The sequence below is a fragment of the Osmia lignaria genome, chromosome 10, assembly GCF_051020975.1.
Source record: "Osmia lignaria lignaria isolate PbOS001 chromosome 10, iyOsmLign1, whole genome shotgun sequence".
In the NCBI taxonomy this organism is placed as follows: domain Eukaryota; kingdom Metazoa; phylum Arthropoda; class Insecta; order Hymenoptera; family Megachilidae; genus Osmia; species Osmia lignaria.
The window spans coordinates 7,997,155-8,020,063 of record NC_135041.1 but is presented as its reverse complement, the minus strand read 5'-3'; the positions used below and the strand labels follow the sequence as shown (position 1 = coordinate 8,020,063).

Below are 22,909 nucleotides of genomic sequence, written 5' to 3'. Positions count from 1 at the left end.
GAATGTACTTATTTGACTTCAATTATATCGTGGTAACAATGATGGATAATGTCTCTATAAATCACAAAGCTGCTCAGAAACAATGGAATCACTCGATCAGCCAATGATACGATTTGCGTAGACGCAACATTTGTTCCCCTGCAACGGTGCATTCATACGTGGAAGCGATTTAATTAAGTAGTCGAGCAATGTCACACGTTGGTTGATACCTGGTTCGAACTCCGTTGTAGTTAACGTGCGATACCTGCATACACGTATGCACAATACCGACAGATACAAATTGCAGCTGATACCAATGCATTTCGTTTGTACGTTTCCTGCAACCCTTTGTCCATCACGATCAATTTCCTTGTTATTTTAACTACTATTCTGAAATTTTAATTAGTGACACTTTTATATAATAAAATTACGCCAGACTTGTGACATATCAAATATGACTAGTGGATTTAATTCTAATTAGGATAATTTCTATTTGAATTTATGAATTAATTAAACTAACTGGTTTCTTTTAAAGAATGTTTTCTAACAGTTTCACTTGTATCTTTTTCAGAACACTACCACATATTTGTTGGAGATCTGAGCCCGGAGATCGAGACGCAGACTTTAAGGGAAGCCTTCGCTCCTTTCGGCGAAATCTCGTAAGTCCTCTTAATCTCGCTCATTAAAGACGACTTACCCTCCTCTTGGTGGTATACGAGTGATAATATAACTGTATAACGTGAACACTGACGTAACATTACGCGAACAGTATGTAATGTTACTTAACCGTGCCAGGGTTCTATGACCTTTCATTCAAATGAATCTTAAATTACTTTCATTTACACATTTCAGCGCAGATGAAATATTTTATTTAATTAAAATAGGTATAGCAATAATTGCTGTTAAATTATTTTAATTCAGTTTAATGAAAGAAAAAATGATAGTAATACTTGGATACTTGATTTTATTAAGCAATATCGATTTCGAGGGTATATTGTACCTTAAACGACCCCTAAGTTGTCCTTCACGTTGCTAACTTTTACGAGTCCTTAACATTCAACGTTTCACGATGCATCGAAGCGAACTATAATAATGTTTATCATCCCATCATCCGTGATCTACCTAACTTACAAAGCTTGGATATCTTGAGCTCGTCTCGACTCGTGGGTCGATAAAGGGAAGACGATAATATTCTGAGAGTCGACCGCTTTCAAAGTCGGCCATCGATATCGGAAGATGAATTCACACAAATATGACTTCCTGATGAATCGTATCAATAAATCGATGCGCTATATCGATTTATTACCGATTGAAAATTGAAACATCTCTGATAGAAATCTCGGTACCGTTTTATTTTTAGTAACATTTGATCATTCATCTGCAGATATTCCCAATTAGAAACGTCATTTCCCAAAAAATCACAAAAAATTTTTGAAATGGTAAAAATATAGAAGTGGAAGAGTATCAAATTTTGCAAAGAAATAATGTTATTTTTCAATGATATTTTATGTGTTAACTACTTCAAAAATATGAAATTTCCATATGTAAGACATTTAATTAATTCATAAATGGACCTTTAATTTATCAAACAATTTTGAGGTAGTTTAACATTTTGATTCTCATGCAAAATCAGTCAATGGAACTTCCATTAGACAATAATTTTATTTCCAACAAATTTAATATACACAGGCTCGAGGAGGTTATTCAAACATCGTTGCATTTGAAATTTAAATGTATACAAATTACACAATATAATTATTACACGTATAATGGGGGTATATATGATTACATACAATATTCAGATGTAAGCAGAATTAAATAACATATGCTGGCAATTCATTGAGGCCAATATTACAGCAAAATTAATGCATTTTATGGAAAATCCGCTATAAAGTGAACCAGCTTTATATTAACACTTTAACAACCATATAATTCATTTTCTGAATGACTAATCATTTCCAAATTAAATTTATTATATTAATTTTTAATTTATTATTAATGAAATCAGCACGAAAAAGATTTTTAGTGATTTTAGCGTGGTAGCTAAGGTATTAATGATGCGATAATTGTATTATTTAATCAATATAATACCATTGCAATTACTATGTTGTATAATTTGTATAATATGCTTAAACTTCAACAATAGTCTGTTCAAATAATTCTAATAACCATTAAATTATTTTGATAACATTTAATTGCATCTTCAGATACTTAGTAGTACCATTTATAATTAGACAAATAGGATCATTAAATAAGGACGGCGCGGCAATTAATATTAGTCCCGAACGACAGTCGTTTCCTGATATTTAATAGCTTGAAGAGAAAAAAAAAAGGAAAAATATACGAGCCGTACGTTGTTATGAACAACCATATGTAAAATCTAAATGGCAGTCTCGATGTCACGCGTATTTGTAATTTATTATCACGGGATGAAATGCTTTTTTTCCGTCTCTCTCCCTCGTGCGACTGTTTAAATATTCAGCAGGCTTTCATTGGTAAAATCCTATTTGTCGAAGTGTGTATTTTGTTATCGCGCCTGCATGAAATATTATATTCAACTAGAAGCCAGGATTTCGAGTCTGAATCGTAAATGATATCAACTGTTCGCTGATATTTCAACATCGAAATGACGGGCTAGTATTGATCGAAACTTTTACGTTTTAAATACACGAGAAAAGGCAAAATTTTCCGTGTATAATCCGTGTGTAGCTTTTTAACACTGGTGTGGCCATCGCCGAAATAGTTGTTACACGAACGATTCACAGTATGTAGAACAAAACAGTTTATTATTGCAATGGTTGCTATATTTGTAATGTGTGCGTATCAAAAGAAATTTGTACCATTGAAAAAAGCAAATAATAGAGGAAATTTTTGAGCGTCGGTATACAAAAGCCTGGTCGTGGAACAGGGTTTTTCTATGCGCGCAACGTATCACCGTCAAAAACGGAGGGAAAGTAAGTGGTGGATCGTTTAAACCCGGACGTTTCTCGGCGCTCTTAATCTCCGAAATCCCCGCGTATCGAGCAAAGCATTCGTTTGACAGGAAAATCCAGCGGTAAGTTCCAGGATCTCGGAGTTCGATCTAAAATCCGAACTTAGTGTGACATTCGCGTTTGCCGACGAAACAGCTGAAAGTAGGTACAGTTCGCATCGCTTGGCACAAGGAGACGGCAGAAAAATGGTACCATCGCCACCCCTCCCCGTTCCTCCTCCCTGCTCCTGGAAAAATCGATTCAAACTCGCTCTACGAGTACCTAAGCCACGGTTAAAAAAGCTAGTGAAAAATTGCCAGCGGTTTTCCCCTTTTATTTTGTTTTCCTCGACGCCACCCGTACGCCTCCTCAACCCCTGAACCGACCTACCCTCGCCTCCTGCGGCCTTCTTGCCTCTCTCTATGCACCCACCGCCATCGAATTCCTTTTTCTCTGCTAACGGTGCACGCTTTTCCTTGACCAGCCTCAGTCGAAAACGCTTTTCTTACGGTACACGTGGTAGTAAACGCTTCTGATTAATTAGAGAGGGTGAAATGGGTAATGATGGTCATTTAAGCATTTAATTGTAATAAAATTAAAGTATGACAGCTAATATATACTGTTAGTTACGAAATTGTAACGAAATTTGATTTGCGTATATTTAAAATATTATTTCATAACGTTGAAAAAAATTTGATAAAAGAATGGGAAAGGGTAATGTTACAGAAACTGGAGGGTGAAAAGAATGATAGAGGGATGTTACTTCATCGTTTGTCGTTACGTATCACTCCCTTGAATGCCATTTTATGGTCGTTCCACGCTTGTTACCATCGCGAAAGTTAGCGACGATGTATCCAATTAATATTGTCCCGTTGCCAAGAAAGTTACGCGCTTGTTCAGGTGGAAAGATTCACTGAAACTATACTATAGTTATGCAACTTAGATCACGCCTTTCATTCGCTGTTTAATTAATATAACGAGTTCAATCTGTAACCGACTTCTTGTAATTTGTGTTCGATTCGTAACATAAACATCTTTTAGAAATTGTTTTCAATTTAATTGCAATGTAATTAGAGTTCTGAAAGAAACATAATAATATACAAATTTCATAATAATTTGCACTTCTCGATTAAGTTTCCCAAGGTTTATCTTATCATAGAAAATTATTTAATATAAAATTGTGTAATATTGCAAATTTGCAATCTTGCGTTCTGTATAATTTTATTGCGAATGAAAGGTGTAGTTCCGCAACATTCTCCCCGATAATTGTTATTGAAATTCATAGCTTGTATTTTATTCCAGCGTTACGAAGCAAACTGTAAAATAAGATGCAAATAAGTTTGAGATCGAGTTATCATCCCTAGTTACATCGGTATTATTTATCCGCGGTACCGTAGAGTAACTCGACTTGTGCTCGTCTGGCAGTGGTCTCCGTGTTGAAACGACTCCCCGGAGGGTGGTGGGTATATTAAAATTCCTGAAACTTTTTAATCTTTCCGGCGCGGTTAAATATTAATAACGAAATCTCGCGCAGGTCAATGTGTTTCGTGGTTGCTCAAGGGACACGTCGGCCATTGCTCGTTATACTTTTCCGCGACCTCACGAGACCGTATCGACGTCACGTGCCTTCCTTCCGGTTTCTGTCTCCTTATTTTCCGCGTATACGACGCGGCCGAGTTGGCGAAGTAGCATGTTGGAAAGGCTAATCACAGCCAAGAAGGAAACTGACGCTAACGACCCCGTCGTGTATTATAAGTTAGAATCCGGTGTAGGTATAAGTCGAAGAGGAAAACACGGATAGAAGGAGAGAGAGAAGAATGATATTTGTCGGCTTTCCGCGTTGGTATTTGTCTATGCATCGGATGGTGCTGGCAACCGCAAGGTACAGTTATACGTATTAGTCGGTCCCACGTAACGGCGAAGGGTGGTTAAGGGTGAAGAGCGAGAGGAGTAAAGCTTACTTAGCCGCCATTTAAACCTGAAAGCGAGCTTTGCTTCTCTCGGCCTGAGATCAAGCTGCGATATTAACGGCCTAACGCTGTACCGGATTGCCCAAAATACACGGCCCTCGACCAACTATCCGAGCTCGTTTCGACCCCCTTTCTATACCCTACCTTCGCTTTCGTGTAATTGATGTACGTGTTAATTGAAACGCGGTTTAACTGCAACGCCTTACCTCCTAACTTTAACAGTTAACGAAGTTATGTTTGGCTGCTCTGAATTTAGCGAACCTAACATGTCTGATTCTTTCTCTTCGTCATTGACATCGTTCACTATCTTCCTGGCTGATTTTGAAACATGAGAAGTCTAACATCATTTCATCACACAAAAGTACCATAAAATGGCAATTATGGTATATTGTTTCGAAAATTTGAAATACCATGAAAACGACTCCACTTATGTAGCCTTTTATACAAAAGGCTGATGGTCTTTTAATATAATTGCTTGCTGAATAAAAAGTCTAATATAATTTCATGACATAAAAGTACCGTCAGGTGAAATTTATGGTACATTAATTTGAAGCTTAAAGTGTGATGAAAAAAAATCAGCCATGTGCAGCTGACATTAGTGCTCCTAATAAAAAATAGCGTCTTTCCATTACGTGGCAAGAAATATCCAAAAAATTAATTCTATCAACAGCGTTTAAGTAACACAGTTCGATTTTTCTCTCCACTCTCGGAACAATTTTCTCTTTTTTTTTTCCCCCTTTCTGAAAACCACTCCCGGCGACAGGAGGAAAATTTATGCACGTACGACGATGGAATAATATTTTTACTCTCCTATCGACCCTCTGCTCCAGAAATAACAGTGGAGGTTAAGGGAGGTTGCGGGTGGTAGTAACGCGGAAAACGCTTTTCAAATGTTCTCCTTAAAGTAGCGCCGAATACAACTGCTGTTTCTTGGCACACGTAAAGAAACAGAAGCATCGAGGACAAAAGATAAAAAGAAAGAGGGAGGAAGGAAAAAAAAAGAGGAAGAAGAAGGAAAGAATCTTGCGACCCTGCTTCACTTTCGCAGATCGTCGCTGTCGTTACAGAGAAAGGGCGTGCAAAAACGATGGACGGGGAAGATGGAAGAAAGTAAAGGGCGGTTTCGAGGAAAAGTTGACAGCCTTGGAAAGTTTCGACACCCTGTAAGGAAAAGCGACGGCTCGATTAGTTTGCAAACGACCGTACTTCTCTGTTCGAGATCTTTATCCGTAAAAGTACGAACAACTTTCGCGTGCTATCGGCGAGATAGAACCAAGGGATACGACTACTTCAATTGTAATGTCCGGACATAATAATTCAGCCTTTACTGTCTCCTTTTCCTTGTGTTACTTCTTCCTATAACCCCCCCACTTTTGACCCGTTGCTTCTTTCTTTTTCTTATTCCTCCCCCGAATCGAGGCGAACAATTGATGAGCGCCACTCGATAGTTTCGACCGATCGAAGTTTTTTAATTGCACCGATACACCTTGGGACTTTTCCGTTTCGAAGTATCGCGACGAATATCTATATACATTATATACACACAGAGATACATTCTATCGTTTTAATTGAGCTATTTCAATCGCCATTGTGCCGGCGCGGAAAATCGCTTTAGAAACGATTTTTCTTCTCCAACGACTATTATGTTATGCAGCTGCGGCACCGGAAAATGATAATAAAGGTCGTATTTCGTTTGAAAATTCAGAACGGGGCTGGCGATTCTATTCAATGCTAACGTTGTTGCTATTGTACGGAATTAAATATGAATTCTCATTCAGGTTAAACAAGTTCGGGGACTAACTTATCAATTAGCAGATACAATAGGCTGGATGATGAATACTGATGTTTGGGGAACGTATCCGATAATTAGAGCGATTTGGAATTGAGAAAATGAACTATTTAACACGCTGAGTACCACCGTTGGTTCGCGGTGTTCAGTAGAGACAGATTTTTAATTTATTCTTTTCTCGGTTAAAATTTGAAATAAAGGGAGGAAAAGCAAAGAATAATATTTAAATATCAATCTCAGGTTATTCTTTGCAATATTTAATAAATCAATATATTATATTTCTCGCTATTTATTAAATAAATAATGTTGGTGAATTTCCGTCCTTTTTCTCGTTCCTAAATTCTTCTCGGTTCTTAAATTTCCTATAATTTCCCTTGAAGTCGAACGGTCTCGGTTTTCTTCGTTTGCCAATGCACATGTCAGCCCCTGTGCTGGAAGCAAACCCTAAAGTGGACGAAGGATCAAAGCAAAATCCGACGAAATAGCTTACCCCATCGGATATCGAGTTTCGAGGGTGGAAGAGAATTATTACTTACGGAGCTTTCGCTGGCTGCGTACTTACTTATCCTCTTATTGGCTATCCCAAAGCATTCCAGTATTTCTCATACCGACCCAACTGCTATTTAACTGTCAACACATTTTATCCTCTGCCTCAAAATAATATCGATTCTAAGCAACAATCGTGACAAATCATTTATCACGAATCTATTAAAAAATTCTTACACGTGGAAATCAATTTCTCTTTTTTTATTTTGTCAAAATCAATTTACACTTCCTTTTATTCTTTCGTGCATTTATATTGCAATTTCTGTTGAATTTGTTTAATTTACGAGGACTTAAATAATTGTAACAGTTAAATTCATACTATAAAATATAAACAAATATTACTAAACAATTAAAAAAAATGTAAGATACTTTGTCGTCAGCTCGTTTACTTTGTCCAAAATGAACGAGGACGTTACTCGTGGAATCACTTAATATATTGTCAGATTAATATAATCAACAATTCACAAGAAGCATCTTGTATGGTTCCCCGTGGATTTATACAGCTGGGAATGTTGCGAATGTGCAGTCACTTGATTTATTACCCTTTAAGATTATCACTCGTTCCTCTACTAAGAGGCAACCCTCCATCTTCACCCTCTAGCTCGTTCTTAGAGCTTCTCCTACTTCTCTGAATGGTTTGCGACTTCCTGCCACGGTTTACGAAGTGAATTTATAGTCTTGAGTTCTGGTTAGTGGTTGAAATTCATAGATCAGTCATCCTGCGAGAGAAATCTCTGATCCATTCGTCCAACGATATAGATCTTATCCTCAGAGAGTTCAGAGAGCCATTTAACGAATGCTCTAATTATTACCTTACATACATTCACAAAAACACAGATGGGTAAAAAAAAAATTTTTTTAAGAATCACACTCGAATCTAACCCAGATTCATACAAGCTCCAGACACATAAACTGCAATGTTTGGAAAACATCGACGTATCAATCAATAAGCATCAACGCGATGGAAATTCGAAAAGTTGAAGAAAGTAATATCTGTTTTCGACAAAAATCACAATAGCTTGACTTCTCTTGTAACATAGAACCGCGTATAAGGAGCGGAACTCGGTGATGGTCACACGGGTAATAGAAGGCAGCGGTGGAGGGTGATATTCCGTGAAATGATTCAAGGAAGTCGGCGAATAATGCAGCTCGCTGGTTCGGTGGTAGGCACTTAAAATCCCGGAGACTAGGGGGGGTGTCCTTTGCCTCCCTTCCGAACGTCCGGGGATTCCAGGGCAGATCTCGGTGGTTGGCTGGGTTATAGTAGTAATAGTAGCCGGTCGCCGAGGCGCCCGAATCTACCGAACGACCGGTGCACTCGGACTTGAGACGTTGTCAGGGTTTAAATCTTACCTCTCTTACCTCCCGGTACCCTGCATCGCCACCACCTACCCTTTCCTCTTTGCTCCCTGACTTCGCCTACGACCGGCCAACTCGTTGCTCTCAACCCCACGGCCGCCTCTCGACAAACTGACCCCGTAAACTTACCCTCGTCCCCCGTCCCCCACCCGGTCATCTCTCTACCTCTCCCCAGAGTTCTCTCCTTCTCTCTTCCTCGGCCACGACCACCACTTCGTTTCTCGGCAAATAGTCAAAGAGAATTTGGTCCAACCAAACGGTGACATAGTTATGACCACCTTTAACGTACCTACCCACCGCATTCGTAATTGTCTGCTTGGTAGACTCTTCCTAGTTTATCGTCGAGTAGGTAGCCAACAGCTTGCCAAGTGACGCACATCATCTCTGTCGAGTGATACTTTTGGTAATATTCATCGAAAGATTCGATGTAAACATTGTGGCGCAATGGGTTGACTGTTCCGGTGGGAAGATTTTCGAGACGTTTGACGGCGGTCCAGGCATGTCCGAGGTAAAGGGTTTGGGTAGGTAGGTCAACGGGTATGAAATTTCAATGAGGAGAGCTAGCTCTCCGTCACCACGGAAGAATCCCGTAGTCCAGCGGGGCTAAAATTATGCTTAGAGTCTGAAATATCGAGCGACCAGGAAGAGGGCTGCTAAGGTGTGTGTTTAGTTAGTCGAAGAGAGAGACAGGCCTGGTAAAAGGAAAACAGGGGACGGAAAGATGTTAGCAAGAGGTCGCATTGTGCATTCTCTTTGTAAACCTTGCTAAGGATCTCCGTGCTACTCCCGTTACCCTGTGCACCGAGATAGAGAAGAAGAAGACGAAGAAGACGGAGAAGATGGGGTCGTGGAACATCCAAAAACAGCCCACGTACGAATCCCGCTTTGAAGCTCAATATCTTATTTGCCAGAAGTCGAACCCCGGTGAAATCAATGTTACGCGCGATTCTTGTCTCGGAGCTTTTAGTTTTACTATGTTCTTTTTTTCTTCCTTCTCTCCCCCCTCTCCTTTTCTTTCCTTTTTCTCTTCTTGACTTTTTTCTACCTTCTTAATTTGCTTCCCGCTCACGTCGCCTCGCTGAACGAACGAGTTCAACTGCATTTTCGGAAATGGCCACGATACATCGCTTCCTTCTTTCGCATTCCGAATGGCGACGGTGCTGTTATTCCGTTACAAATTAAGAGGATTTTATTTCATGCTTTAGCGTTTGCGTTTTGTAGTAACAGTTTTAATTCTTTTGCCGAGAGAATTTGTACCAATGGCGAACGGTTCGATACTGAAATTGTTCTTTTTCGCGGACTGTACAACGAATAACATTCTTTTCTATTTTATTTTCGATAATCATATCACGTTACATTAAATATAATCAGATAATACGTTAATAAGCTGTGAATTATATCGTTTAGACGTTTGAAAATGAAGAAACGTGAGGGCAGTTAACGGGCCAAGCTAGAGCTGAAGGTATAGAGTAGTATTTTGCTCATTAGGTTAGAAAAGTGTGCGCTTATAACGCAAACTCTTTCACGGGTAGGCTTTTCAAGCACGTTCCTTCTTTTTATTCCTCTCGGTCTCTCCGTTTCGCCGTGTCGGTTCCGCTTGTAACCCATCCACGACTTCCTCTCTTGTTCTAGCAGCCCTCTTGTACCGCCATGCTGTTCCTGCCTCGTTTCGTAGCGTACCTGCCGTAGCAGGTGTAAATAGGAGAAAGTAAAAAAGGAAACGTAGGCAGAGAGTAAGACTAAGAAGGTAAGCTAGCTCGTCCACCATCCGTACCCCGAGATAGGACCAAGTAAGGAAAAGAACTACCCTCGAAGTGAAAGCGTATCGACACTGAGTCCAAGCACTTGTTGTCCAACTAAAATATTCAAGCCACTCGACGGCACAATGATATGTGCCCACCCTTTTCCCCACTTGGCTTCTCTAACCCTTCTTCAGTCTACCCCAATCCAACGTTTCTCGGTTTCTTCCACGGAGCTACTTTCAATTCGGCTCAGTTTGCCAGATATTCTACGACCTGGAAAAAGCATTCCTCTCGTTGCCATGAGTCCCTCCTAGATTTCGAGGGTTCCTCGTGGCTATCCACCGTTAACAGACATATGAATCGTGACAGCAATATTCACACGCTGTTGCGTACTCGACTCTTCGTGTTCTTGGGAGGTGTCAATGATATTAATTGAAATATTAATAGAGATGTGAGGTATGTTAAGTTCTAACTAGTGTATGAGTTGGTACGTTGGTTGATTTGGTCCAGAATTATAATTAAGTTTGGTGTTGGGTTTGAATTAGATTTTGAGCTGGCTTAATTAATGTAAAGCTATTATTTCTACATGGGAATATGGGAGAATTTAATTCTGTCATTTTTAGTAGGTCTACAAAGGGGTAGACCCAATGGTAAGACCGCTAGGTAAGACCACTAGGAGGTAGGTCTACTACGTTAGACCATTAGAAGGTAGATTTAGAAGAATAGTCTTATAAAATCTTACATTTTAATTAATTATCAAAATGCTGAAAAATTTCAAAAATAATGATCAGACACGTCCATCTAATAAATTTAATGAGATTAAGTACGTTAGCGCAAAGTACATACCTTCGCGGTTTTCATACTGTTGACAAAGAGACACAATGGAAAGGAACAGTTTACTAATTCCGCTCGATGTATCGATGGCGATTTGTCTGGGCTGAGAAGCAGGTAATCAACATCGATCCGGTGAATAACGTTCTTCGGTGTGGCACAATCCTGGCGCGGTATTGTGTACCCCTCGAGGCGATTCTTTGTCCGGAAGGATGAGGATTGATCCCTTCTCCTTACGGTCGATTGCTTACAGGAATTCGTGAGATTCGCAGAGGGTCGCGAAAAATTGATGCACTTAATAACGCGGCAGAATAAACTGCGGCAACAGTGAATGGCCTGGTGGGGCTGTCTAAGATTGGTCAATATTTATTGAAAGAATACGCACGATTATATATACATATATAGTGATCGTGTAGAAATAAATGGATGGAAATATGAGTATAATTAGATAAAATATCGCTGAATTATCTGTGATAAAAATAAGAAGAGAAGAAAATGGCAAATAACTTTCCTTATTCCCAAATAAATACTATCAAGTTCCAACGCTGATATTAGAAGAGAAATAAAAATATTAGGGTATAGAAGACGAATGTTAAAGCATGACGATAGAATCGAGGAAGGCCTCAAAGGAAGCAATCCTATTTGGAAAAGGCAAGTAATAAAGCGTCGTTCTTGTAACGGGCGCAATATGTCCAGCCCGTTAAAAGGAAACGTAACAGATGATTCGTCGATATACATACATACTTTCAATCGTAATTACAACGTCGAGCCGGGTAAAAAGAGGTAGGACAGAGAGGAGTATAGCCATGGCGAAAAAGGACGCGATGTTCAATTGGCAACTTTTTGCATTAGCGCATCGAAAACCGTGGCCGTCCGTTGAGCGGATCGAACGCGGTGGCTCGTGTACGCGTCGAGAAAGAAGTAGGAACAGCTCTTGCCGGACGTGAACGGGTGCTTGGCCAGCTGGCTCGAACAAAGAGGTCCGTCGAAAGGGATGCGGAATGAGCGCAGCAGCCAGAGGAACAGATAAAGGCAGCGACGGCGTGGCGGGTCGGGTCGGTGGTGTATTCACGATCGGGACGCAACGCGTAAAACGATGCAGACCCAGAAACTGGCGGCCTTTCTATGAAACTGCCTTTCCCCAATAACGCACACCTCTCTGTGCAACTGTACTACCCAGCCAGGACTACTGTACAGGATAGATCGAGCAGCCTAGCCAAAGGGACAGAGGAGAAAGCTGCGATGTCGGGGGTGACTGCCGCCTCTCTCTGTGTGTTGCCGTACATTTGCATCCATGTTGGAGACGTGCTCTGATGGAAGGAGAAAGAGACGATGGTGGGGATAGCTCTTTGAATACAACCGCGATTCGTGTCGGTTCGTTGGTCGAGCAAGGGTAGCTCCAGGGGTTGGTGGTAGGTCGAAACTCAACGGGCCGAAGGGGTAGTAATGGTGGTGGTGGTGGTGGTAGAATTAGTAGGAATATTTAAATGCCGAGGGATTTGAAAAGACTCTTCTTGGACGTTGGCCCCCTTCCTTTCCACGTCTCCCGGGCCACCTATCGCCCAGGAAGAGCCTTGAAAGTAGAATGGTTGCAACTCGGATCTCTAAAAACCAAGCAAAAGAAGGAGGTCGAGATTTTCTGGGAGGGATGAGAAAACGATGAACGAGGGTGAAGGTAGATGGAGAAGAAAGATAGAATGCCAGGGAGTTAGCTTGGATTTTCGAAGTGTACGCTTTTTATATGTGTGTGCGCGTTTGTGAGTGAACCTTGTGAAAAGGTGGGTGTCTGCAGTCAAAGTTGCGGAAACCGGTTGAAGGAGCCAGGATATTAAGGGCTGACCTATTCGCGTGAACTTTTAGGTTTCCTGCGGTTCCTGACGAGAATGGTTCGCAAATTTTCCTCTTTTTTTCTCTCTCTCTCTTCGCTGTTGATTTGGTACGTTGGGAATGCGAGTTGTAAATACAGCGAGATGGAAAATTAAACTTTAAATTATGAAGTAATAATTAAAATAAATTAAAAATACAATTATTGTTAGCATAATTCGTGGGGTTTCAAGTGGCTAGTTCTTAAAATTCAAGCAAATATTTTTGGAAGAACTGAAAAATTGCTATAATCATAACATAAATTTTTCAAAGGATATTTCATTGCATTAAATGAGTTTTAAAGCCTGATTCAAAACTCATAATGTATTTGCATTACCGCTTTAATTACCGCTAATTATAAAATTAGTATTTAGCTGTATTAAAAATTTTAATCATAAAAATTAATACCACTGTTATCAAAAAGTGGTAAAGTATAAAAATTATTTTCACATATTCTTTATGGAATAATTCTTTGAAAAAGAATGTATGTTAATAATGTTATGCATATTTTAATCGTATTATAGTAATTTACAGCAAGTGATACAATCCTCGGTTCTTAATTAATGGAACTGAATAGAGTCGATGTATTTTATACTTGACAATTTGGTTAGGTTTTTGAAAACACCGCGAAGTCGATTAAAAATCGATAGTCTCTGGAGCACCATTTGTTCAGTGAGTTGTTTAACCATAACGCTCCTATAATTCCCTAGGGTTCCATAGAAATATGCTTTATTATCTGAAAGTGTTGCAGGACCCGTGCATGCTGTTGATAATATGATGAAGAAACGCTATGCAAACGATATCGAATTTATGCTTGTTTTCCAAAGCACACACCACTAATACATTTCTCATTAATTCTATTCATCCTTATGAAACTATTCTTTTCTCTGCAAAATCTATCCTCTAAAATTTCTGAATAAAATTGACATTCTGCTTCAAATATGTTCTATTAAAATTTTTTATGATGCATATTTTTTAATCGTCTTTATTATATCTTCATCATATTACCAATGAAATATTAATAATCATCAGTAGAATTATTGATGAGAGCATCGCTGATTCGCAAATGAAATCCTTGAAACACTAGTCTTTTCTCAGCTAGCCGAGTGAAAGATTACGGAAGCGTCATTAGAAGGGTAAAGCGGTGGAGAAAGGTCGGAGGGTTGATATAAACTCATATTTTGGTCACTCCGTCGAGCTTTAATAAAGAAAGCTCTCTCTTGCCGACGCAGGCGGTCCGATGATAGTCGGTGTACCGTGAATCGTGGCCAAGGTATATAGATACCAGTACCTGTCAGCTAGGCTGCACGTTATTCACATCCCTTTGGTATATACGAGTAGCACACAGGCACATACACATACACACATGTACAGGACACATAAAAGCGTGGCATGGGTGAGCGAGCGACGAGAACGATGATGTGGAAGCGGATAGGATAAGGTAAAGAAAGAAGCTGGGTCGAAAGAGGATACAGAATATTCCGTAGCGATGAGACGCGATGGCAAGCAGAAGCTGCAAGTCTCGCCAGTCAAGAAGCTCGCAAGATCGTGATATTAGTTTCCACATTTTGAAAAATCCCGTCACCCATATCCTGTCTGTTTCTCTTCTCTCTCTCTCTCTTTTTTTTCACCCCTCTAACTCTTGCCTTCGCAGCCACCCAGCAGTGCGTTTTAACCTATACTGTTATTTGCATACCAGCCACGATCCGCATGAATATGGATGTGGACGTGGCTGTAGATGGCTCGTCGTGCAGCCTTGCACAACGAAATTTCGACCAGGTCTTTGTCGGAATTTCGGGTCGTAAACGTTCCTCGTATTATACGCGCGGCTACGTTGGACCACGTGGATACTGTGGTAGCTACCCTTTCACATTCGATGCGGTATTATTTTTTTCTTTGACTTTTCGTCATCTACATATATAATTCCCATGAAAGCAATTAGTGATAATTCTGAAATTTTCGAACTCTCAAATTCTTAAATGCTGGATTTCCAAATTTTGGAAATCTGAAATTTTCAAATTTTATAATTCTGGAATTTTGGAATTGTGAAATTTTAGAATCTTATAATAAGATTGTGCAACGTCCAGGCTCACCCTCGCCACAGTAATCGAAATGTTAATCGACGCGCAAAGTGCAGCGCGTTATTTATCTATTTTATTGGAAATGTTCAAGGAATTATAAGATTATCTCCGACTCGGTGCTGTTTAACATACGATATGTACATCTGGAAAGTCATTCCCTCCAGATACATGGTGCATACATATGCATTCAGCAGTTTCAATATCATGCATGTACGTACATACCACTACACGCGAATGTATAGGCGTTTCGCTTATGATCATACACTCTATGAGGTAATATTGGCTCGGTATAGTCGGTTCGAATAGAAAGCGTACATATTCCTGTAATTCGATCGTATTTATAGCGTGATAAATGTACTCTTGAAAATTTACTAAAGAACAAATTGTCCTGCGAATCGTGGATGAAAGAAAAGGGGGAATAGATGATAGCAGAGAAAGATGAAACGCAAGTTTCGTGACTGTAGTTGTTAGAGATCGTAATGCCAGACACCGTGGGTCTGAATCGACCGCATAAATAAGGGAATCCTTGGCGATTCATTATTCATTCTCGTTTGAATCGTCAGAAGTACAGGGAGTTCATAGGGAAACACGGCTGGTACCAAAAGAATCAAATGTAGTTGGGAAATTTTACATGCAATAGGAAAAATGAATAATGTTGATATTAACGCTTTTCATTATTCGTTTAGTAATTTTAATTACTAAATAATCTCCTATTTACTAATCATAATAACTTTGATAATGGATAATAAAAAATTTAAGGCTCACTTTAATTAATAAACAAAGAATACAATAATCCCGGAAAATCATATTGTATTCAGCATTGAAAACGTTCATCAAGAGCCGTGGAAGTGGAACGTTAAATTTTTTATATTAAAAATTGTCGAAGCACTATTGTTTTTATCGTGGAAACTGCGCTGCACTCGGGCGACAATGAATATTACAAGAGCGTTACGTATTCTTCGAAAGGTTTTTTGTTGGAAATACGCGACTTTGTAACGAATTAATGGATTTTTCTATTTATAAAAGTATGTTGCACACGAGGCCGCGGTATAAGTGAGCCCGTTTACAATGTACGGCGTGTTTCATTCCTACGAGAGCATAATAAATTAATCTCTCACTCTTTTCCCCTTTTTTTCTTTCTCACCCCTTACCGGGGTGTATTTAATTCATGCGTGAGATTTATTTTCAACACAAGAAGCCGATGAATATATATCCCACCACCCTTTCTCTCAGCTCGGTTAGCTACCGACTTATTAACCGAACACCGTTCTCATCAAGCCACTGTTTCATCTAATTTTACATACACCTTGCAACGTTTATTTTCCATGTAAAACGATGCTCGCAGTAAATGAAAATTTTTTATGTAGATTCAAGAATCTGAATTTATTTTTATTTTCCATGGTAATTACTTTATAATTAAAATCTCAAAAAAGTGTGACACCATTGAAAATGGTTAGATGAACGGTCGTGTTGAGCACCGTTTTATCGGCCTCACAGATTCTTCGATTTCTAAAGCATTTGAGTGTTTTCGTGTATTCGTAACGCGGAACACTGGCTGGGGCCAATCTGTTTGGAAACGAGGGTGGGTCGTTCCAGTCCCTCGATTCAGGACCAGTATTGGTTTCAGCCCATGTCGGTGTAGATCAGTCTGAACGTACGATCGACGAGGCATAGATATAACGCTGTATACCTGTACAAACTGTCCGTTCATGGAAAGAGCAGGCAAGGGCTGCTGCTTTCGCGATTGTGTTCGTAGCCATGCGTGTGTTAGGTGGGTGTGTGTTAGAGGGATGGTTGAATGGCAACGGTACCGAGGGACAAGGGGGATCCGTGAAATACACGGCTCAATACTTCGCTGGTGCACGCTTTGTCGCGGTCAACCCCAAACTCAGCCGCAATTCTAATTGTTACATGGGTATCGGACGCCTCGGCCTGTATGTCGATACCCCGTGGCGAGAAAGAACGATTCACGGGTATAACGGAACGTTTCCAGATCGAAATCGCGATGGTCACCTTGTTAAGCTTAACTGCCGTGTGGCTATAAATTTCACCGTTCCGATTTCTTCGTTATTTCCTCTGTAAAAAGAGGGGTGTCGGAGGATAGCGCAGAATGAAAACGTTCATTTCGTAATGATTTAACGTTGCCATGGATAGCTGATGCTCTTCCTTTTTTCTCCCCCACTTTTGTTTCGGTTCTTTTTTCATTTTGAAATGCTTCGTCGAGAGATTGAGAAATATGGTAGAATAGAGTCAGCAAAAATGGGATTAATATATCTGATCATTCTGTAAGTAAGGTTGTTTTTATCTTGATTACACATGGAGATCTGTGTGTTCTATAACTCTATGTCAGGAATGGATAGAATTTTTTTTGTTTTCGATGGAATTTTTTAAAACGTAACGTGAAATTTTGAAGTTTAAATGAACGCTTGATTCATAACAAGAGGCTCCATTTGCCAGCGTTTCTTTCAGAGCGATATGCATTGATTTTTGATAAGTCAATCGTTTCCGTTTCTCATTCCAGCCTAGATGTTCCATTCCTTACAAACGGGAATATTTTTATTCCCGAGTCGATTCTCGTTGAAATATGACGAACGGTGAATCGTGGCTACGCTATCTACCGGTTTGTAGCGAATTTGTCACGATTCGTTTCTTTTTTTTTTCTCCTCTTCTTTTCTTTTTCTCATTCGATTCCCTCTGCTACACGTAGGATAACGACATGCAGGCTACACGAGGCTTTGGAACAAGGGTTCGCGAGAGATTTAGGAACAACGTCGAACGAATGCGAATCTCCAGAGAGTAAAACTACCAGCCCAAGTCCCGATCCTTACCCTCTCACGACCCTCGATTCTGGTTTGTTTCAATAAACCGTACCTTTCTTCCGTTAAGAGTCACCCTCTGCCTTTGTGCTCTCGGGTACATAGAGGCCTGCCTTTCTCCCTTGGCAGCATTTCCAATCTGCCTCGCGACATTTATGCCTCTTCAGAACGAATAGCTAGGGCGTCGTGTAAACACATGCTTGATTTGCCAAAAATAAAAAAAAAAAAAAGGAAAAGAATCTACTGCCTCGTTCGCGATATTACAGGGTTGCGAGTTGGGAGATTTACTTTGGCTCTCGCTACCGATTGAGTTTGAAACGCCCTGTCTTCGAGATTTTCTTCCCCCCCGGAAACTGTTTCTTTTCATCGAAAAGCAATTTTAGTTTTTCATCAATAACCTTCTATTTGATGTTAATGAAATTTAAATGAAATTCAAATCAATGCACCATAAATGCAGATTTTTAATATCCAATAACATAAAGTATTTATTTTTCAATTTCTTTGAGAAGGAAATATGTTACTTGATGAACATGCGACTTCCGGTTCTATTGAAGAATTTAAGAAGGATCTCGGTTGAATGCAAAGATATTGGTAGATGGAAGGTGCATAAATAATAGATTTTTTAATCCGAATGCGCAAGGAAAAATGAACCTCCACGAAAACGGGCTCTGGATTCATTTTTCTTTGGAGAAGACCTCCAGAGAGATCAAACAAACGGGCGGGAAAAAGAGTCCAGGTTTCTCTTTCTTTTCACTTTTTCACGGAGCGAAAAAAGCCTTCGACGTTCTTGAGCAAATTTTGCAAAATTTATTATTTAATTAAAATTGGAGTAACAGCGAGGGAAGATCAATGATCGATGCGATCTAACCGGCAGCTCTCGTTTCATCGAGTAATCGAACACAATATCAAGGAGCGTGAAGCACTTTCGAGGCTTTGAAGCGCAAGAAGGAAGGGGTGGCATCTTGGTCACCGACACCGACTGGCTATTGGCCTATACCGATTCCTCTATCACCGTGGCTAAGAGTTTTGCTACCCTCGAGTTATCAACTCGAACCGAGTACGGTTGAGAAACTTGACGAACCTTGCACACGGGTTGGCTAGACTCGATCCGGGTTGAAGTGTAAATCAGCCTCGGCTATCATGCTCGATCTCTCCTCGACTCTCTGTTGCATCCCCCTAACCGTGTGCAACCCCTTGTATTCCCATCTGCCAACTATGTCGAAACAACCTGACGAAATTCTCCCTCCGCCGTCCACGCGTTTCTCTTCGTTCGTCCCTCTTCCAGTACCGTCGAAGCATGATAGCGTTCGAGTAACCGGTCCCCGGCACACGTTCATGCCGAGAACAATGGAAGAGAAAGGAAAATAATGGGACGACAGAAGAAAAATAAAGAGGATAGAAACTAGCCTTGGTGTTCACCCTCCGACACCCTCCCAACGGTTCGTCCTCCGCGGTTCGAACGAGTTCCGCTCTCCTTCCTTCCGGTCGACAAATTGAAATCGTCAGACCGGGAAAACTCGAGCCCGAAATCCACGTTTCCTGAGGAACAAGCGGGAAGAAGAATCGAGCGAACTGGAAGAAGGAGAAGGAGGAATAGGGAAAGGGGTGAATGCCGGACAACATGGACAAAGACAAACGAGAAAAGAGAGGAATGGGATAAATTCCTGGGTTGATCGAGAGAACCAGATAGAACTCGGTCCCAACGTGCTCGTAACCGACGACGTTACCTTACACAACGATATTTCACTCGGTAATTATCTTAGCGTGGTACGCGATAGTGCGAGGCCCGGACTGCCGGTATTAATGCCCGTTGATAATGTACCAATAGTGTCCTAATGTCTCGGTAGCACCGGCAGAGCTGAGTAATAGACAGCTCGAATGCACTGTATTGACCGTACATCTCTAAGATATTCAACAGAGTGGATTACGGACCTTCTATTGCGTCCACGATCAACAGAACGTTCAATTTATGATGGGCAAACATTTGGTTGCCGAGTACCAAACGCGAAGCATCAGAAGTTTCGCAGGATTTAATGAGATAGAATACTGTAAAATAATAAATACAATTGTGCATTAATTTGAAGCTTAACAGGCCATTTATTATGACAGAGTTTATTGCTAATTAATAATTCCTATTCAAATCTGATTGATCGATTATTGGTCCCTAACAAGAACGTAGATACAATACATGTACGAAGTGTTCTTTCCAACGCACACTATTATCAGCGCGTCTGCTGATCCCTGATAAAGCTATTTACATGCCGACGAAACGTCAGGAACACTGCTGTTGAACGCAGCTTACATCCCCGAAGGGGCATCCAGCGTTAACCGGAAGAAAACTCGACACACCATCATTCCCTCCTGATTCTTAAAATACTCAGGGTGTTCAGAAAAGGAAACCACCCCGTTTATTTTCACTCGAAAACAACAATAGAGGTGAAATTCTCAATTAAGGGGAACAGCATCGATGAAAGGGTCTGTTTAAGGAATAAAACCGCAAAGTCGAGCCGGGACCGAAACGGTCGGTGGAGGATAGAAAAAGCTCTCGTATCAGAAGCGTTAAAATAATAAAACGCCCGAAGGAACAGACAGCGGTAGTATCCACAAAAGTTCCTCAAACTTTTCCGTGTACTCGAGAGCCATCCTCCGTCCTTCTCGTCTCGAGCTTACACCACCCTTCCTCCGGATCCTGGAAGAAACTCAGTGAAAGGAGAACGTTATAGTAGGAAACACGTCAGCAGCCCCCTTGCTGCGAGTGTGTGTGCGACTTTTAAACCACTCTCCGTACAAGTTGACTTTTATTTGAACGAAGTATCAACAGGTATCGACCCGGCTCTTTTCCTCTCTATATACATTGTGCGCAACTGGAACCTTTCCTGTCCCTCTTTCCCTACCCGCCCACGACTTTTCCACCCTGTCCGCTATTTTCCACGATCAAAGGTTCGCGAAAATCGGTCGCGTTTAGCCTGGGCTACCTACGAAATCGGAGATCTTCAGGAATTAACTAACGTTGCCGCTCGATTGATCGTCGCCACGGGAAAATAACGCTGTGTGCCGCGCCACGGTGCACGTCCCTTTCCGAGGATTCCCGTTTCAACCGCCTCCTCGTTTTAGCGACGAAGCCAACCCACCGTTCGTCTTTCACGTAGCCTCATGTTCCTGCTCTCTTGTGATTCCCTTGGGAACGAGAAAATTGGTTACACTTACTCGTTTCACGATATTTTCTCGTTTCCTTTCTTCCCCCCCTTTTTTTTCTTCTTTTCCTCGCGACGAAGCACTGCTGCTGATGTGTAGCAGGAAAAGAGATGTAAGATACGTAGGGATGGGAAACGAAGTTGAAATGGTGTTTTAAGTCTTTCTTTTTTTTTTTTTTTTTATTGAAACGTGATATTACAATAGTTATGTAAGAATATTTATTGAAACAAAAATACTAACATACGTCTTCCTGATTTTGTATCATTCCGTGCAACAGTTCTGGTACTGTCATTAGAGTTAATTGCTCATAATATGAATTTGCTCGAAGAGAAGTACTCAGGCTCATCGCTGCGGGTGTTTGACCATCGGGCAAAGTCGATCCGTGGATTTGGAAATTCGACAGAAAGGCGTTTAAATCCGTGGTCGATATTCCAATCGGATGAAAGCGGATGGTTCGAACGTAGGCAATGATGGGGGTACGATTCGAGGTGAAAACCAGGGGTAATCCAGGGGATTATTCTCTCTGATCCCTGACCAAATATGTGTTCAACGGATGTCCGCTAACCACTATCACTACCTCACTTTCCGTTCCTACCTTTCTGATTACCGTTTCGTATTATACGATGTGAAAATGACTTTTCTATGTGTCCGTTAACGACGTCAGTGTCATTCTTTGTTTAAAAGTTTTGCACCCCACATTGGTGAATGAACGCTTTCATTAAATTTCAATATTGATTGCATTTTATCTCCCTCATTCTTTTTTATAAAAATGTACAATTAGGTAAACATACAAATATAAAATTTTATATCCACCCCATAAGATACTATGAATTTTCCTCATAATTTACTGTCCCTTCAAACGCACGTTTGTCGCATAAATGAAAACTTTTCAGTCGGAGGCGTGTTTATTCAGACTGTCAACTTTGAAACGTCCCAATAGTTGGTTCAAAATGATCGACAAATCCCGCGCAAGTTACACACGTACGAATGAAGAAGAGGAGAGGAGAGGTTATAGGGATGAACGGGCATAAAATTCAACTCACTGTTTCATTGGATCCACGTTAGCAGCGTACCGTTCGGCTAGCCAAGTTGTCGGTGTTGACCAAGGCGAAGTTGTGCCATTATTTAGCGTTTGAATGCGCGATAAGAGAAATCGCGGCTGTTTCGGACAGACATTGTTTGACCAGGGACAGTGCGCGTACAAACATGCTCAGCAACCCTTCGTTCAGATTTACGCGATGTTCTCTCCCTCTTCTTGTTCCTCTATTATATTCCTTTTCTCTGTTCCACCATTCGCGAGTCACCGTTTCACTGTGCGGAACGTACTTGCATACACGTGCGTTCCTCGTTACCTTTCTACCTTATGAACGACACTTGAACAGTGTCCTTTGACGAGTATAGTTGGCCAAAAAGACGCATTGACTTTCGAAAAGTGGCCATTCGAACGGGACGAGAGCTCTGCACAGTACCATTGATAATTATTCGAATCGGGTTTGTTAATTAAAACACCTGTGCAGGACCTGGTTAGAATTTCTAAGATCATCAAGGATCTCCTTGATTAATAAACTTACAATTAGTTGAAAAATTCAAATTTATTATTTTTCTATTGATAAAATTTTTATTTTTATTCGTAATTTACTATTCTTTCATCACCCTATAATCAGAATCTATAGTTTATCTTTGGTCAGGATCGATGGATATAGTTGTGTATGGAGAAATTAAAATGCGACCAACCTTCGTGTTTCTGTGTCGCCTTTTACTATTAT

General features: G+C 40.5%; 1 protein-coding gene across 15 annotated transcripts in view; it reads left to right on the top strand.

Annotated features, from left to right (window-relative positions):
* LOC117611917 (nucleolysin TIAR) overlaps nt 1-22,909 on the top strand; it is a 355,924-nt gene that overhangs the window by 274,145 nt on the left and 58,870 nt on the right. For all 15 annotated transcript variants that reach the window (XM_034340391.2, XM_034340392.2, XM_034340389.2 and 12 more), the window contains one exon: nt 551-638. In XM_034340391.2, coding sequence (XP_034196282.1) covers nt 551-638 — 88 coding nt within the window. The remainder of the gene's footprint in view (nt 1-550; nt 639-22,909) is intronic.